This window comes from Globicephala melas, chromosome 8 (assembly GCF_963455315.2).
Source record: "Globicephala melas chromosome 8, mGloMel1.2, whole genome shotgun sequence".
Lineage (NCBI taxonomy): Eukaryota > Metazoa > Chordata > Mammalia > Artiodactyla > Delphinidae > Globicephala > Globicephala melas.
In genome coordinates, this window is record NC_083321.1 from 77,501,335 (window position 1) to 77,516,184 (window position 14,850).

At 43.8% G+C, this 14,850-nt stretch overlaps 1 protein-coding gene across 1 annotated transcript; it reads left to right on the top strand.

Annotated features, from left to right (window-relative positions):
* Positions 1-3,440: 3,440 nt before the first annotated feature.
* LOC115850908 (lysine-specific demethylase 4D-like) lies at positions 3,441-11,021 on the top strand. Its single transcript, XM_060304348.1, is given in 3 exon segments — positions 3,441-3,814; positions 10,023-10,849; positions 10,852-11,021. Coding segments are annotated over 3 exon segments (1,371 nt in total).
* The last annotated feature ends 3,829 nt before the right edge of the window (positions 11,022-14,850 follow it).

The following is a 14,850-nucleotide window of genomic DNA, read 5'->3' on the forward strand; positions in this document are numbered from 1 at the left end:
ACTGGAGGATTATAGATATTTGGGGTGGGTAATATCATGCTGGAAGGGTTACTGTAGCCCCCACAGAAGACTTGACTACATTTCCGAATCCCTTGATGCGGCAGTGACCAAGTTTGGCCCTCTGTTTGTACTGATGGAGATGGTTTGTTGTCTGACAGGCAGGAGGCAATATAGGGTGGGAGAAAGAACACAGACTTTGGAATCAGATACATATTGATTCAAATCCCAGTTTTATCACCTTGGACAGGTTAGTTAACGTCTCTGAGCCCATTTTTTTACCTCTACAAAGAGGTTCTAAAACTCTCTTGTTTCTGGTCCCCTGGGTCTTGGTAATATTTTTTTGCAGTGCCTCTAATCCAAAAGAAATGTCCAACAGTCCTGTTTTTTAAGTAGTTAGGTCCAAATCAACTTCATAATTATGTCCTAACAACTTAGAAGCTATTTGAAAAAAGAATATACATAAATTGAAAGAAAAATAATTTTTATTTCATCCTTAAATAATCACAATTTCTTACTAATGGAATGTACGTGTGCTCCTGGTGGACACTGCACGACTTCTGGATTTTTGGGAAGATCAATCCACACTGATTTTCAAACAGTACTTGCTTTTTTATCACAAAACCTGTGGAAAACCCAGTTTTGCAAAGTTTGATGACTTCTACAGGAATGTAGCATGATCTAATATTGAAACTGTGAACTACTTTAAACTACTACTTTGTCCAATTTCCAACAAACATTAAGCACTGCTGTATTTCCCCTGAAAATTTAAGCTATCCCGTGAGTCCACTTGTGCATCTGGAAGTTTGGGAACCATGGAGTTGGGAGAATTTAAGTGCAGGGATTTTGGAGGGATGAATGTAATAATGAGTGGGCAGTGCCTGAGTTAACAAGATCTAAATACTTTCCTATCTATAGTTCCTAGTCAGTTCAACAAAGTCAACTAGATCTGTGTAATTTATTTTATTCACTCTGCTGACGATGGACAATAGGGTCATTTCCAAATCTTTGTTATTTCAAACAATGCTTTAGAGAACAGCTTTGTATATAGGATTTCTGGGTTATATTTAGGTTCACTTTTAACTTTTTAGGAAAAGCCAGCTTGCCCTCCAATTTCCACCTCTATTGGCAGTGTGGGAGAGCTCTGGTTTCTCCATATCTTGACCCACTTTTTTATATTGTCAGACCTAATCAAAATGGGCAGAGAATGGCTTCTCTGATTGCTAGGGATCCTGCACATCTTCTTGTATTTACTGGCCATTTGGATTTCCTCTTTTCTGAGTTAACTATTCTAAAGCTCTGCCTACTTTTTTTGGTTTGACTATTTTTTGTTCTTGTTATGTAGAAATTATGTGATATTCAGAATACTAATTCATTGCCTGTTTCATGTATGATGACAAACTTCTCCTAGACTGTAATTTCTTTTAATTTTTGATGTCATTGTATTAGTCAGGGTTCTTCAGAGTAATAGAACCCATAGGAGATATATGTATAGCTCTTAGTAGGGGAACTCATTCATTTGGTTATGGAGGCTGAGGAATCCCACGATCTGTCAGATGGGCCGTCTGCAAGATGGAGAACTGGGAATATGGTTGGGTCTGGGTTCGAAAGCCTGGGAACCAGGAGTGCCCATGTCAGATGTCCCAAAGCAAGAGACGACGGATGCGTCTGCTCAAGCAGAGAGTAAATTCACCCTTCCTCTGCTCTTTTGTTGCATTTGGGCTCTCAGTGGTTTGGGTGATCCCAGCTGCAGTGATGAAGGCGATCATTACTCAGTCTACTGATGCAAGTGCTAATCTCTTCCCAGAACAGCCATGCAGAACACACAGAAGTAATGCTTTACTAGCTATCTGGGCATCTCTTAGCCCAGTAACCATTACAGTCATTAGTTTGGAATCATTTAAATATATCCGGCATTCCCATCATGGTGCTTTTGGTGCTCTAAGACATTGTTCCACCCTGAGTTCATAAAGACATTCTTCAATATTTTCTCTTAAAATTCTATGTTGTATCCGTCTTTAATGCACCTCAAATTTATTTATGTAAGTGGTATGCGGTCAAGCTCCAATTCTACCCCCCACAATAGTGCCAATGCCACTACCACATATTGAATAGCCCATCCTTACCCATTGCTTTGGTACACTACCTCCATCATAGACAGACTCTCACATATCCATGTGTCTGTGTCTGGCCTCTCTATTCTGTACGTAGATATATTTGTCCATTGCGGCTCAAATACCACAGTTCGGTGGAGGAGAAATCACCCCTCTTTGTTCTTCTTTTAAGGAATCATCTTGGAGATTCTTGCTTGAATACTTCCCTACTTACTAGATCTGTCACCTTGAGCAAGTTTCTTAATATCTCCTTGATGCGGTTTCCTCATATGAGAAACAGGATTCACAGGATTTCCCTTATAGGGTCACTATGAAGATAAGGCATAAATAAATTCTTCTATGCAGAGTGCATTGAACAGTGTCTGGCATTAGATAGTCATCATATATTAGCTTTTTTTTTTGCGCTGACGCGAGGGGGCCCGGGGGCCATCCTAAGGGCCAGGACGCGATTCGGCCGCCAGGGCTCCACACGGGGTCTCACCGCCAGAGGCCTCCAGCGCAGGGGCCGTCCCGCGGCACACAGGACGCAAACTGGCCTCCTCGGGCCCCCCCCTCGCGGGACTCAGGACCACCACCGCCAAACACCCACGAGCCGCGGCCGGCCCGCGACAACACTCTCCCGCGCGCACACCGGCCGCCCCACAGGCCCCACTCACACGTCCGCCGGGCCCGACTCCCCCGCCTCGGGAACCGTGAGCACTCCACCCGGGGACGCCGCCAGCCGAGGCGGCCGGGAGGACGACACCCTCACGTGGGTGAGGCCGGCTCGGTCCCAGACAGGGAAGGGGGAGCGGAGGGGTGGGGGCGGGTGAGGGCCGGCGGCGACGGAGAGGTGGCGGCACGCACACACGGCGAGGGCCGCGGGGCAGGGGCGCGGGGCGCTGCCCAGGGAGAGGAAGGGCCGAGACACGACCGGGCCACCAGGAAAACAAGCGCGGGGTCCCACCGCCACACACACGAGGGCGGTCCCACGACGCCTGAGACGCCGGGCGGCCTCAGCCACCCTGGGGCCTCCCACGACCCGGCACCGCCGCCAGGGCCCGCGTGCGACGGTGCCCCCGCGTGGCACGGAGGGACCCGTCCATCCAAACTCAACCTCTCCGTCCTCGCCAGATCCGCCTTCATCTAAGTCCGACCCCCGGGGCTCCGCCCCAGGGAAACGCTCCCGAGCGAGGCGACCCGCACCGCGCCCACACACCGCCACCGGCGGCGACTAGCAGAGATGGTACGCGCGACGGGCTCCTCGCGGCTGCGGGACTGGGGAGGCGGGACATCCGGGCGTCCCCGCCCCCTTGGGCTCGCCACCGGGGTCACCGCACGCGCACGCACATGCATACGCGCGGCCCCGCGCCGGACGCAGGCCTGGCGGGACCCTCCCCCAACTCAGAGCGGGGAGGGGCGTCCCGCGGTAGGAAAAGAGCGGCGCTCGGCCCCAGCGCAGAGCTGGCGCAAGCTCTCCCGCGAAGGCGAGGGGCTCTGCCCACGTGCTCTGGCAGTCGCCACCGTGACCACTGCACGCTTGAGAGGGGCAGCGGCTGGGGATCCGGTACCCCAAGGCTCCCTTTCGGACAGCTAGAGAAGGCCTTCTCACCGACGGTGCGTCACCCCCACCCATCGACTCTCCCCTTTGGGCCCACGGAGGCGCTCCACGAGCCGCCAAGTCCACGACTGGGCGGGGGGTGGGCGGGGGGTCTGCGGTATGGGTAAGAACACGGCCCACAGTAGCGTTCGCGGCCAGAGCCGGGGGCACAACCTCTGCCGCCCCCAGGCTTGTCCATCAGGCTCCGGAAGGAGGGAGCACGACCCAGAAGCGCGATAGACCCCGTTCTCACAGGCCCCGGCCCAACACGATTATATGGTTGAATACTTTACAGTACTGAAACAGAAAAGTCCAGCTGCATGCAAAGGCGTAAGTGATGAAAAACTACACCAAAAATACACTAAAGGACATAAATACAATTGTGTTTCCTCAAGGTTATATAAAGTTTTCAAAGATGGACAGAGTTTTAATTTTATAATGTTTCCCAAAATTACTATGTGAATAGTTAGGATAAGGTCAGTCCAGGAGGCAGAAGGGGCTGTAATCTGGGCAGAAGAGCACAAGTCAGGCAGCCAGGTGCCTGGCAATGTTGCATTTCTTGACCTGGGTAGTGGTTCCACTTCTGCTCACTCTATAGTTATTTGTTGAAGTGTACATATATGCTTTATAGATTTCTGTGAACACTTTATATTTCATAATCTAAAATATTTTTAAAAGTGCTCTAAAAGATTATGTCACATAGTGGTTCATAGAATCATTTGGTTTATAATGTGCTGTATGGTAGACTGTTTCCAAAACTCAGATTATGTTTCAAATTATTTTCATTCTAATATTGTTTATTGTTTATCAAATTATTTTCATTCTAATATTGTTTATGCCTTCTCCTGTTTGTTTATTATTTACAATATTTAGTAATACCTAAATTTTTGGGCAGTTTTAGATTTACAAAGCATTGAGCATGTGGATCAGGGAGTATTGACCCGACCCCACTCCCATGTCCCCCTGTTAGTAACATCGTAATTCCCATGGTATATTGATGACAATTAATGAACCAATGTCAATATGTTATTGTCTACTAAAGGCTATCATGGGTTCAGATTTCCTCACCTTTTACCCAACGTCCTTTTTCTGTTCCAAGATCTCATCTAAAATATCAAATTACATTTAGATTTCATGTCTCCTTAGGTTTCTCTTGGCTGTAACAGATTCTCAGACTTTCCTTGTTTTTGACCAAAAGTTTGTATAGAAACCTGACAGTCTGGGGGAATACTGGTCAGGTATATTGTAGGATGCCCCTCTATTGGAATCTGATGCTTTCCTTATGATTATCTTGGGTTTCTCTGTTTTTTTGGAGGAAGATTACGGAGGGAATTTTGTCACATTTTAATCACATCATATCAAGGACATATACTATCAAAGTAATTTATGGCTTTTTTTTTTTTCTTTTTTGGCCACGCCTCGCAGTTTGTGGGATCTTAGTTCCCTGGCCAGGGATCGAACCTGGGCCCTACGTAGTGAAAGCGTGGAGTGCTAACCACTGGACAGCCAGGGAATTCCCAGTTTATGACTCTTGATGTTGACCTGGTTAAAATGGTGTTTGGCAGGGTCCTCCTCTATAAAATGACTACCCCTCCCCGAGTCCCATCACCACTTGCCACTCTGCACCAGCTTCTCCCACGCAGGGAGCACTCTCTTCCTGTAGCAGGGAGTAATATATAATCTATTAACCGGTTCTTCCTTTATTTTACTTTCTAAGTAACAGACTGCTATTTTATTAATCATTTATATTTTTGTATATGGTTGTTTTCCCTTTTGTTTTTTGAATTGTTTTATCATTTTTATCTTTTTTCTTTCAAATAATTCTGAGGTATTTTGGTTTAGTTTTTACTAACTACTTGCAAACAACAGAAAAATCAATAGATTTTTAGCTATTATATGGATATTGTTGTAGATGTTATGTGGATATTCATTTTTAAATAAATATGGTGGTGTTCCCTTTTTTCATTATTGACTTTCAATTTTATTTCATGATTGAAATAAAAGATTGATCAAGAGGGTACTCGATACGTAGATTCTGTGGAATTTTGAGATTTATTATGTGGTCTTAACAGCGGTAAATTTTTGTAAATGTTTTATATGTGTTGAAAACCATTTTGCTATGTGGTTGCTGCAGGAAATATAATCAAAGTTGTTAACTTTATTGTTTATACTTTTATAACATTATTAATTTTCTTCTCTCCTCATGTATCAGTTTCTGGAAGAACGGTGTTTGAAAAAAAACCTCACACCATGATTGCAAATATGTCAGTTTTACCTTATAATTCTCAGTCTTTGTGTTCTGTGTCTCAGTGCTATGTGTCTAGGTGCGTAAAGTGCATCATTGTAATCTTTCCCATGAGTTTTTCTTTTTCATAACTATAAGCTGCCCTTCTTTTACCTTATAAATACATTCGATATTAATTGCTGCTAGACCAAGTTTCTTTTGTTTAATAATTGCTTGGTTTGACTTTCCCACTTCTTTTATTTTCAACCTCTTAGTTCGCTGTAAGACTGGTTTAAAAAATCAAAGGGGCGCAGACAGAGTGGGCTGACCAATGAGAGTAATTACCGTTGACTGGTGCTGATCAAATTATACCTTTGCCCAGGTAGAAAGCCAGAGCCGTCAGGACATGGGTCTGCATTTGGAGGCCAGCTGCCCAGAGAACACTGTCTCTCTCTCTCTGGGTCCTTGAATATCTCCAACTGAAATCAGGATTTTGTTGGTAGAAGGTAGGTCACTTTATTTCTGTAATTTGTGCTTATGAGCAAAAGAGTTATTTTCCTACCAGAATTTTTTAAAAAATGACACTATTTATGCATATATAGAAAGAGAGCGAGAGAGAGGGTACTATACATTGGGATATCCTTTCCTTGAGTTTTTATTTTTAAACTATTTTCCAACTTGTGAAGTTAATTTTTTTCTTAATATTTTCTTGGTAAAAATCACAAAGATTTTCAGGAAAAAGCACCTCATTTAGTGCACTGCGATCTAATGGGAATGAGAGGGTTTCTAGAACTGGGTAAGGAGTGTGTCAGTTGGAAGGGACTTGAAAAATATGTGGGATCAAATTAGAGATTTTGATTGGATATGAGGGTATTAGATTTGGGGTGGTACTGATTGAATTGAAATTGGTGTGGGACATATATAGCCAGACTTTGAGCACAGCCTGTTTCATTCAGAGGCTGAATCCTTCAAGGAAACCATTTTCTGGGTCCTGTGTATCATCATTTGGGATTAAGATTTTAGACCGGCAGAAGGCAGGCACTTTTTTGGCCTTTTTTTTTTTCCTTTAAAGCATAAAGATGAAAAGGATGACATTTTATGCCAGAAAGCAACTTTTTTTCCCTGGTAAAATTCACATTTATTTATGCATTTAAAGTACAAGCATTGCATGCATATCATTTTTAGATTTCTTCATTGGGGCCATGTATTTCTGTTATTAAAGGGATTAAAACCTTTTTACTCTTTCACTTTATAATTGATTGTTAACTGGTGTATGGGATCTATAGATTTTGTTTGCTAATCAGTGTCCAGAAACTTGATTGAACCCTATATTTCTTTTTTTTTTTTAACATCTTTCTTGGAGTATAATTGCTTTAGAATGGTGTGTTAGTTTCTGCTTTATAACAAAGTGAATCAGTTATACATATGTGCCCATATCTATTCCCTCTTGCAACTGCCTCCCTCCCACCCTCCCTATCTTGCCCTTCTAGGTGGTCACAAAGCACTGAGCTGATCTCCCTGTGCTATGTGGCTGCTGCCCACTAGCTATCTATTTTACGTTTGGTAGCGTATGTATGTCCACGCCACTCTCTCACTTTGTCCCAGGTTACCCTTCCCCCTCCCATATCCTCAAGTCTATTCACTAGTAGGTCTGCATCTTTATTCCCGTCTTTATTCCCATCTTGTTCTTCATGACAATTTTTTTTTTCTTTTAGATTCCATATATATGTGTTAGCATACAGTATTTGTATTTCTCTTTCTGACTTACTTCACTCTATATGACAGGCTTTAGGTCCATGCACCTCACTACAAATAACTCAGTTTCGTTCCTTTCTATGGCTGAGTAATATTCCATTGTATATATGTGCCACATCTGCTTTATCCATTCATCCTGTTGATGGACACTTTGGTTGCTTCCATGTCCTGGCTATTGTAAATAGAGCTGCAATGAACATTTTGGTACATGACTCTTTTTGAATTATGGTTTTCTCAGGGTATATGCGCCGTAGTGGGATTGCTGGGTTGTATGGTAGTTCTATTTGTAGTTTTTTAAGGAACCTCCTTACTGTTCTCCATAGTGGCTGTATCAATTTACATTCTCACCAACAGTGCAAGAGGGTTCCGTTTTCTCCACACCCTCTCCAGCATTTATTGTTTGTAGATTTTTTGATGATGGCCGTTCTGAGCGGTGTGAGATGATATCAGTGTAGCTTTGATTTGCATTTCTCTAATGATAAACGATGTTGAGCATTCTTTCATGTGTCTGCTGGCAATCTGTATATCTTCTTTGGAGAAATGTCTATTTAGGTCTTCTGCCCATTTTTGGAGTGGGTTGTTTGTTTTTATAATGTTGAGCTGCATGAGCTGCTTGTAAATTTTGGAGATTAATCCTTTGTCAGTTGCTTCATTTGCAAATATTTTCTCCCATTTTGAGTGAACCCTATATTTCTAATAATTTGTCTATCAATGCAAATTAATGATTAGAACTTAATTAGAATTTTTCAGGTATTTACACATTAAGGATAATGCTTGTTAAGGATGTGTCTATTTGTGTTCTGTACTCTTTTCCTGCTTTTGTTTACATAGGCACTCTTTCTATAATGGTAGATTTTTATCTGCGTCCCCTGTTTTATTATAACATGATATGCTTGTACTTTTCTCTTCTGCTATGGTTTTACACTTTTCATGGTCTACAAATTGCATTTTGGTTTCAGTCATCATTTCTATTGGGTGTTATGTTTTCTTTTGTAATTGTTTCAGCTTATTTCATTGTTTTCCTTTCCCTAATTTATCTTTTGGGTTAAGCCATCCAATTTCTTGAGTTGAGTGCTTAACTCCTTTTCAAGCTTGCTTAATGTCCTTACTGTTCAGTAAGTTTTAATTCCTCTTTTTCTGTCTTATGATTTGTCCTAATTCTTTATTTTTAAATTTCAGCTTTATTGCTGTATAATTGACTTTTAAAATTGTAAAATATTCAGTCAACTTTGTGGTGATTTGCTATACATTGTGAAAGGATTCCCCCCATCTAGTTAATTAACACATTTCCTTCATATATTTACCTTTTTTGGTAAGAACATTTAAATCCTACTCTTCTGGAAAATTTCAACTATTCATCACATTGTTATCAACTATAAGCACCATGGTTAACATTAGCTCCTGAGACTTTATTCACTGTGTACCCTTTTACCCTCCCTTCCCTGCCCTCCCCCGCAACCACTTTTCTACTCTGGTTCTGTAAGTTTTACTCTTTTTTTTTTTTTTTTTTTTAACATTCCACATATAAGTGATACCATGCCATATTTGTCTTTCTCTGTCTTACTTTACTGGACATAATACCCTCCAAGACCATCCATATTGTTGCAAATGACAAAATTTCATTCTTTTTATGGCTGAGTAGTATTCTATTGTATCTGTGTACCACATCTTCTATATCCATTCAGCCATCGCTGGACATGTTGGTTGTTTCCATATCTTATCCATTGTGAATGTGGGAGGGCAGATAGCTCCTTGATATTCTGTTTTTATTTCCTTTAGCTATATACCCAGAAGTGAGACTGCAGCATCATATAGTGGTTCTATTTACATTTTTTGAGGAACCTCCATACTGTTTTCCATAGTATGCACCATAGCTGCACCAGTTTACATGCCTACCAAAAGAGTGTACTTTTTGCCCTTAAATTCAAACTTTGAAATTAAGATTGATATACAGTTTTCTTTTACTTGATGTTAAATCAGTTTGTTTTGTCATCCACTTATTTTCAATATTTTGTACTTTCTTTAGGCTTGGTTTGGAAATTTCCATGAAGAGACTTCCTGCTACAGTGAGGTGAGAAGCCACCCATGCACTCAAGCCTGGGAATCTGGAGAGGTCTCAGGCACTTATACCCCCAACAGAGGAAACTCACAGAGCTGCAGGCTGAGGCAGGACTTGGCTCAGAGAGCCGTCTCCTCTGGGAAATACTGGATTTCCTTTGGCTCCAAAATGCTGACAAGAGTGGAGTCCTCCTGGTGGATTGACAAGCCTGGAGAAGATACCACCTCGTTTGTTTAAAAGTTCAAGTCTGAGTTCCTGCCTCTCAGCTCTATCAAAACTTCTTTAAAAATAAAGGAAGTATAGGGAAGAGGTTACTCCCCAGCCTTCTCAGGTATCCAAAGCATACCTAAGAAGCTGGCAGTCCGTTGCTTATTCTGTTGCCGCCACACAGTCTAAGCACTTTGGGAGCCAGAACCCAAGTTGTAAGATTACGATCGTCCACCCAACCATGGAAGAATTTGAAGATTTCAGCAAATATATTGTTTACATGGAGTGGCAAGGTGCACACCGAGCTGGCCTAGCCAAGGTAATTCCACCGAAAGGATGGAAAGCCAGACAGATGTACGATGATACCGATGACATCTTAATAGCCGCTCCCCTGCAGCAGGTGACCACTGGGCAGGCAGGTGTGTTTACTCAGCACCACAAAAGGAAGAAAGCCATGACTGTGAGCGAGTATCGCCGCTTAACAAACAGTGAATGACACCAGACTCCATTCTACTCTGATTTTGAGGATCTGGAGCGAAAATATTGGAAAACACGCCCCTATGATTTACCAGTATACGGTGCGGACGTCAGTGGCTCCTTATTCGATGAAAACACGAAGCAGTGGAACCTTGGACACCTGGGAACCATTCAGGACCTGCTGGAACAGGAGTGCAGAGTGGTCATCGAAGGCGTCAACATCCCCTACCTGTACTTCGGCATGTGGAAGACCGCCTTCGCCTGGCACACGGAGGACATGGACCGTTACAGCATCGACTGCCTGCACTTCGGGGAGCCCAAGTCTTGGTACGCGGTGCCCCCGGAGCACGGCCGGCGCCTGGAACGCCTGGCCAGGGAGCTTTTCCCGGGCAGCTCGCGGGGCTGTGAGGCCTTCCTGCGACACAGGGTGGCTCTCTTCTCCCCACGGTCCTCAAGGACAACGGCATCCCCTTCGGTCGGGTCACTCAGGAGGCTGGAGAGTTCATGGTGACGTTTCCCTATGGCTACCACTCTGGCTTCAACTGCGCGGAAGCCATCAATTTTGCCACCCAGTGCTGGATCGATTATGGCAAAGTGGCCTGGGAATAGGGCTCTGCATGACCTTTGGAAAGATCTTCATCAGAATAAGGGAGATTTCAGGTGAGCACCCTTAGGATATTAAAAGTGGGTTGTTGGGTGGGGACTCTAAAAGGGACCTATAATTACCAGCTGCGAAAGGAGTTCGATGTTAGAATAGTAACATTAAGACAAGAGCCCTGTAAGGTACTGAAATTGTGTGTGTGTGTGTGTGTGTGTGTGTGTGTGTCTTCTGTTTCCTGAAGCAATATGGAATGGAGACTTTGTTTTCTTGGAGCAGCAAGGAAATAGGAAGGTGGGGAGGCTTTATCTTCCTTTCCAGCCAGGCTTGGAGATGGAACAATAAGATGAGTGTGGGCATGAAGAGGTGAGGAAGATGGGCCGTGTCCCTGGCATGCACTGTAGAGAAGAAAGGAGACTTGGGGAGGTCTGCATTGTCACCAGACTGTGAGGCCCCCTTCCCTGGCCCCTCTCCAGAGCTGCAGAAGCTTTCCTTCCTCATCATGGCAGAGAGGGTGACCCCCAGGGGAAGGTGACTCTGTCCATTATGAAGTTTTGTCCTTGGTATGGGAAATTCCGGAAAGGCTATTACTCTGGATAGTAATAACAATTCTCTATTCAGTTCTCCTTCCCTGTCACCTCCCCTGCAGCCTCTTATTTTTCTTTTAATGGTGAGGTAAATAAATGTGATGTTGTTGATGTGGTTTTGTGTTGTCCCTCCAGCCACAAACTCAGTCCATCCATGGACCCACTCTGTATGCGTATGTGCAAAGTTGAATCTGAAGCGTGATGTCTTTCGTAAAGCAAACTTTTCCGTAGTCACTGCTTTGAGCTGTCCAGGAGTTACTTAGAGGGGAGAACTGGACTTAGAGTCAGCAGAAATGGCATTCAAACCTGCGCTTTGCTACTGTCTAGTCGTGGGAGCTTCAGCCAGAAAATCATTGATTTTCTCTGAGCCAGAATTACAGTGCGAGAATTTTGTGAAGATACTGGGGATGTAAATATGACAGGCGTGTAAGAGGTGCTCAGTTAATTTGATGTGCATCCATACACTCTCCTGGCCTCTAGGGCCAGCCCAATGCCTAGGACATCCGCTCGTATTCTTTCTCTGATGCTCAGTTCTACTGTTGTTTTCCTCACCACACTCCCAGGCTTACACGTTACTTTTCTTTTAATTAATAGACTTAATTTTTGCAGAGTACTTAGCAACAAAGTTAAGTGGAAAATACAGAGGATTCCAACATACTCGTTCCCAGGCTCCTCCACCAGCATCCACACCAGAAAGGAACATTTGTTACAGTCGAAGAACCTGCACTAACACCTCATTATCACCCAGAGTCCTCAGTTTAATTTATTCACTCTTGGTGTTGTACGGTCTATGGATTTGACAAATGTATAGTGACATGTATCTACACTTATAATACCATACAGAATAGATTCATTGCCTAAAATCCTCTGTGCTCTGCCTAATCATCCCCCCTCCCCCCGCCGACAACCACTGATCACTTTACTGCTTCCATAGTTTTGTCTTTTCCAGATGACTTCTTTCACGTAATAATATGCCTTTAAGTTTCCTCCACGTTTAGTGGTTTTATAGCTCATTTCCTTGTATTGGTGAATAATATGCCATTCTATGATGTATGACCCTTTATTGATCCACTCACGTGCTGAAGGACATCTTGGTTGCTTCCAATTTTTTCTGCAATTATGAATACAACTACTATAAACATTTGTGTGCAGGTTTTGGTGTGGCTGTAAGTTTTCAGCTCATCTGAGTAAATACCAAAGAGTGTGACTGCTGGATTGTATGGTGAGACTATATTTAGTTTTGTAAGAAACTGCCAATTTTTTTTTTTTTTTTGCGGTACGCGGGCCTCTCACTGCTGTGGCCTCTCCCGTTGTGGAGCACAGACTCCGGACGCGCAGGATCAGCGGCCATGGCTCACGGGCCCAGCCACTCCGCGGCATGTGGGATCTTCCTGGACTGGGGCTCGAACCTGTGTCCCCTGCATCGGCAGGCGGACTCTCAACCAGTGCGCCACCAGGGAAGCCCTGCTAATTATTTTTACCGGTAGAAAACTGATGGGGTTTTTTTGGTTTTTTTTTTCCTCATCATCTACTGCATGTTTGCACAAAAGGTCACACATACCCATTTACAAATTCCACTCCTTGTCGTATTTGTCCTTGTTGCAGTGTTACAAAGGCAAGGTAAAGATTTCACAATCAGTCAAGAGCCAGAGGACCCAGCCTTTATTCAGACTCCTACCCCAGCTTGTTCAGTAGTCTTTCAACAAATCAGGTTTCGATGGCTCTCCATTTGCCAGTTTAGGCAAAATGAGCTCTTAGCCACATTGCACCTCTGTTAGAGTTTGCACATAACAAGTTCAGATCAGTGCAAACATAATTTGTGCTAAATAAATATTACCTATTATCATTATTACTTAGGAGCCCAAAGTTGTAAGATGGACATTAGAACCTGTACTTAAACATAACTCGTAGAGGTTGGAGTTCGGGTCTTGGGACTCCTCTAAGATTTGTATAAAGGGTCAGTTATGGATCTGTCTGACTACCTGGCCACAATGAATTATTCGTAGAGATTAACCATTACACCAATTAAGTTTCCGTGTGTATAAGGATTCCTTTCCAGATATTTGGAAATACCTTTACCATGATATTTATGTCATTAGATTGTTACCGTATATGGGTCTTGAAGTTGCTTTTTCTCCCAATGTTTGTGTTACCTTTCATCACTTTAAATAGGAAAGCACAAACAGTTGGTAGGAATTGGCTACCGAGATAAGTGGAATGGACACTGATGTGAGTTGAACAGATCCTGGTGAGGAGCAGCCCTTGCCCATCCCGCTCTGCTCACCAGCCGCTCAAACTGAAATGCCTCCCAAGCTCCTTGTCATTGACCTGCAGTGATTACAGGGGAATAGTGAGACCCTTCTCACGGTTCCTCAGCAAGTGGTGGGTGTTAGGGGGATAAGCAGTTTCAGGGAGGACAGAGGAAGGGCAGAACTGAGCCCTGTTGGGCATGGGTAACATGTTGGAGGTGCCACTCAATGAAAATGCAACATTTGTGTGGCCGGGTTTCTGGATTTTTCTGGGATCCTGGCATCCAGTATCCTCGTGCCCTAAATGTTCAGGCTCCTCTACCTAAAAAAGAGCTACGTTAAATCCTGTAGACCTCAGAGAGCATCTTTTCTTTGTCCCATCTCTCAGAGAGCCTTTTCTCAAAAGCTTCACATGGTGTCTATATATTTCAGTGCCTGTTCATTCACTCTCTTATTAATTAATTCATTCATTCAGCACATGTTTGCTAAGCACTTACCGTGTACCAGGCACTGTTTGTGGAATTGGGGGCACAACAGTGAAAAAGGCAAAGTTTCAGTTCTCCTGGAGCTTATATTCTCATTATAAAGAGAAATATAACAAGTCAAGCAGCCACAAGGGCTAGGAGAAAAAATAAAGCAGAGTAAGGGGTTAGAGAGTGACAGGACTGCTGTGTCGGAGAGGGTGGCCTCTTGGGAGTGTGGTCTTCGAATGCGTGCTGTGGACAAGGGAGTGAGAGCATCACTCTAGGCAGAGGGACAACACATGCAAATACCTGCGGTGGGGGCACCCTTAAGGGGCTCACAGATTAGCAAAGTGGCTGGTGAGCAGGAGAGAGGCGGCGGGAGCTGTGGCGGGGGGAAGGCATAAAATGTAATAACTCAGTGAATGCAAACTCCTCCCACTGAGTGATTGGGGCCATTGGTGTTTTAGGTGACCTGGGGATGGAGAAATTTGGGGGCCACAGAGTCTTTGAAAGCATGGATAATTCACAGCCATCCCTGGA